The sequence below is a fragment of the Loa loa genome (genome assembly GCF_000183805.2).
Source record: "Loa loa unplaced genomic scaffold supercont3.880, whole genome shotgun sequence".
NCBI lineage: Eukaryota > Metazoa > Nematoda > Chromadorea > Rhabditida > Onchocercidae > Loa > Loa loa.
In genome coordinates, this window is record NW_018109060.1 from 1,381 (window position 1) to 5,601 (window position 4,221).

Consider the following 4,221-nt stretch of genomic DNA (forward strand, 5'->3'; position numbering starts at 1 on the left):
TGTTACGATTGTTGTATTGTTCTGTCATTGCTATTGTTATTGTTATCTTGTTACGATTGTTGTTATATTGTTGTCATTGTTATTGTTATTGTTGCGTTGTTACAATTGCTGTTATTGTATTGTTCTGTGTCATTGTTACTGTCGTTATTGTGTTATATATCATTGTTAGGATCATGTTGTTATTGTTATTTTGTCACTGTTTATTATCATTATTTCTATTGTTTTAGTAACGCTATTATGCTAACATTTATTATTGTTATTGTTATAAATGTACNGTAAATATAGGCATAGGCATATATATATATATATATATATTTTAGTAGCTACCATTTATTATTGTTATTGTTATAAATGTACAGTAAATATAGGCATAGGCATATATATATATATATATATATATATATTTGTTACTTATAGTAAAATAATTTTTTCATAATTGTATCAAATGACTTTTAAAAACCAAAAATTTATTAAAATTTTTAATATATACCTCACTAAATCATTCTTTTAATTAATTTAAAACTTTTAATTAAATGACTTTTAAATACTATAAAATTTTTAATTTTTATTTTTTCCTTATCAAAAGAATGATTTATTGAGGCGTGAAATTTTCAAACCATCATTTATCAAATTTTCAAAGCTAAACACTATAATTTATGTATATATTTAAATTCAAATTTTAATTACATCAAAAACATAAGCGAAATAGGCGAAGAACAGATGGCCGTTAGAAAAATAGGTACTTCATCTTTTCTTCAATATGATAAAACCTGAAACCTTTTTTACCTATCACTTTCTTTCTTTCTTTCCTTCTCTCTCTCTCTCTCCCTCTCCTATTTCACATTTATTATTTACATCTCCCTATTATTTATTACTTTTCTTCATTTATACATGTAATTTGTTTATTCTGTAAAATTCATTCAACGAAAGAATCATACCGTACAATTTCTGCTAAATATTGATTGAAACATTTCAATTATTTTCAAATATTTACAATAATTAATATTTTATTTCATATTTCATATTGTTTTATTATTATTACTTTCTCTATTTTAAGTATTTTTTTTCTTTTCTCTTCTATTTTCGATATTGCTTTTCCTATTTTCGATTCTATTTTTGTTTATTTGTTCTTTTTTTCTAATTTCGAATATGATAATAAGTTTGGTATGAAAAATAGTAGGTAACATTCCATATCATTTATATGATTAGAATTAGGCAAATGTTATTATTTTATCTATCTTTCTTCGATGTCTTTATCAGTTATACTCAATTATACATCTCTATCATTCTTTAGCTTCCTCTTTTAATCAGTTATTATCATGATTATTCTCATGATTTAGTCTTATCACGATTATTCTCATCAATCTTTTATAATATTTATTCTCATGAGCTAGTCCTATCATGATTGTTTCCACCAATTGGTCTTCTACTTATTTAATCTTCTCTTATCATAATTACTCTCATCCATTAGTCTTCTTTTATGATATTCTCATGATTTACTCTTATCATGATTGTTTCAATCAGTTGGTCTTCTCTTATTACAATTATTTTCATCAATTAATCTTCTTTGATGATATTTATTCTCATGAGCTAATCTTATCATGATTGTTTCAATCAATTAGTCTTCTCTTATCATTATCTTAATTGCTGTCATCGTGATTTTAATGTTATCCATTGTTATCTATCTCCTTAAAATGTGTCATTCATTTGTTATGAAACGTTATTTTGTTTATAAAAAGTTCCAAAAAATTTCAATCTATAATAAAAAAAAAAAAAAGAAATTAAATGAAAATGAATGCCTAAAACATAAATTCATAATTGTTTGAATCATTCGATTAAATCTTTCCAGTTAACTCTCCGTAACCGTTATTTTAAACCGGATTCTAATATTCCAATGTATTTTTTTTTCTTTCCTCATGAAATTGTCCTACAATCACCCCTAATCATTACACTTATAATTGGACGATTTGATATCTCTCATTTTTTTCCGGACTAATATTACTGCATCGATTAAATAATTTTCATAAATTTACATCAACCGGTTTATTTTTCGGTATTTTTCCTATCCTTCCTTTTTTCTTTTTCTCATAACAAAACTTTCTAACCATTTATAGTTTTGTATTTTGTGATAATTGCTAATTACTACGTTCATTACTATTTTACATCTTTTATTATAATTTAAATATTTTCCTTTCCTTTTTTTCCTTTTTTTTGAATGATATAATCTGTAGTAAAAACAAACTAATAAAAATTACTTCACCGAATTGAAATTTTCTCAAATTTTGTTTAAAAGTTTAAATGTATTTTACAAAAGTTTAAAATTTCTTTTTAAAATTATCTTACAAATGCAAAAATTACTTTAGTTAGTTCTGTAATTGTTATTTAAATCGTATTTCGATCGTATTTTCTATGAATTTTTCCTGTCAAAATATAATTTAAATATAATTTCTTTCAAATAAAATGGGTATAGTGCGAAGATCAAAGAATAAAAAAGTGTCATTTAATATCAAAAAAAAAGTGTCATGTTACATCAATTTTTTGTTTTCTTTCTGTGAAAATAAATATCTTTGTTAGGGTATTTTTTTCCTACTGTATTAAAGTTTTGAATAAAATTTAATTAGCATTCAAAATTTTTCTTTATTAAATTTGGAAGAAAGAAATGAGTATTTTATGCATTTACTTGTAATTAATTTAAGATTACTGTGATAATTAATTTTGTACTTGCAAAGTATCATTACTATTTTACTCGTTAATAATTTCATTTCGAATTTGTGTAATTATTGTAAGATGATTTCGTTAAAGATAGAAAATGACCGTTTTTTTTTTTTTTGCGAAAGTTTCTATTTTTTGTTTTTAATAACTTTTTTTCTCTTCGTTTATTTTATTCCTCATGATTTACAACTCATTTATTCATATCTGATAGCAAAAAATTCAATACTGATAAGCTGATAAAAGGATTGGAATGAATATTTTAAAATTCATTTCTCTTTATTTCGAAATCTTTACAAATGAAGTAGTATAATTTGCATAAAATATATTGAAAAAGAAACAGTAATTCATATATTGCATAAAAATAAGACTAAATAAAATATTATAATTTCAAATGAGTTATATAATTTTTCAAAAATCATATCCAAAATTAAATTTAAAGATATAAATGATAACAAAAAAAAAAAATTATTGAAAATTTTCACTATTATCGATCTGAAATTATTAATTTTTCCTTTTTTTTTCTTTCTTTTAAATTTAATGATTAATTTTGTTTGATTAATATTTAGATGTTATCAATTTATATGAGATTATAACTATCATATCTGATAGTAAAAAATTCAATACTGATACAAAAAAAACAAAAAAGATAAATTTTAATAATTATTGCAAATTTTTTAACTTAATCAATGATGTTATCACAAAACATTTAATCGTGAAATTTCATTTTGTTTATATTTTTTTTTATAAAATATTTTGCTTAATATTATCCTCATTTTGCATATTTTAAATAGTTTTACTTTTAAAAAAAAAAAATTTTTTTTCCTTTTTAAATTTAATTTTTACAGATGGTTACAAGTAATGTTGAAAAATTTTACTTAAAAGTGGAAAAAGGACGTAAGCCTCGTGTACAACTATTCGAAGAATTACGTAATGCACAAGTTTGTATTATTATATTTTTTTTATTGTTAAAATGAATTTTTAATAATTATTACAAATTTTTTATCTAAATTAAGATCCTAATTAAATTTTTTATCCTGATTTTTTTGTTTTCTTATCCTAAATTTTTTATCCTAATGTTGATGATATATCATTTAGGTGACAATACCATATGATCAATCGATTAAATGGCCACCAATACGTGTACAAATGAGTGGTGGTATAACAATTATTGTTCAACGATTAGAGCAACAATATAAAATTACCGTTCAACATGTAGTAAGTTTAAAGTTAAATTACCTTTCAATGTGTAGTAAGTTTAAAGTTAAATTACCTTTTAACGTGTAGTAAGTTTGAAGTTAAATTATCTTTCAATGTGTAGTAAGTTTAAAGTTAAATTACCTTTCAATGTGTAGTAAGTTTAAAGTTAAATTACCTTTCAATGTGTAGTAAGTTTAAAGTTAAGTTATCTTTTAGGGTGTATTAACTTTAAAGTTAAATTACCATTCAACATTTAGTAAGTTTAAAGTCAAATGAATAAATATTAAATAAGCGTGAATTTTGCTATGCTTT

The 4,221-nt window shown here is 22.0% G+C and overlaps 1 protein-coding gene across 1 annotated transcript in view; it reads left to right on the forward strand.

Moving 5' to 3' along the window:
* Positions 1-3,557: 3,557 nt before the first annotated feature.
* Positions 3,558-4,221, forward strand: part of LOAG_19002 (hypothetical protein) — a gene marked incomplete at both ends in the record, with an annotated part of 3,018 nt that continues 2,354 nt past the window's right edge. The window contains 2 exons of the mRNA XM_020451661.1: positions 3,558-3,650; positions 3,808-3,927. Of these exons, the coding sequence (XP_020304538.1) occupies positions 3,558-3,650; positions 3,808-3,927 (213 nt within the window). The remainder of the gene's footprint in view (positions 3,651-3,807; positions 3,928-4,221) is intronic.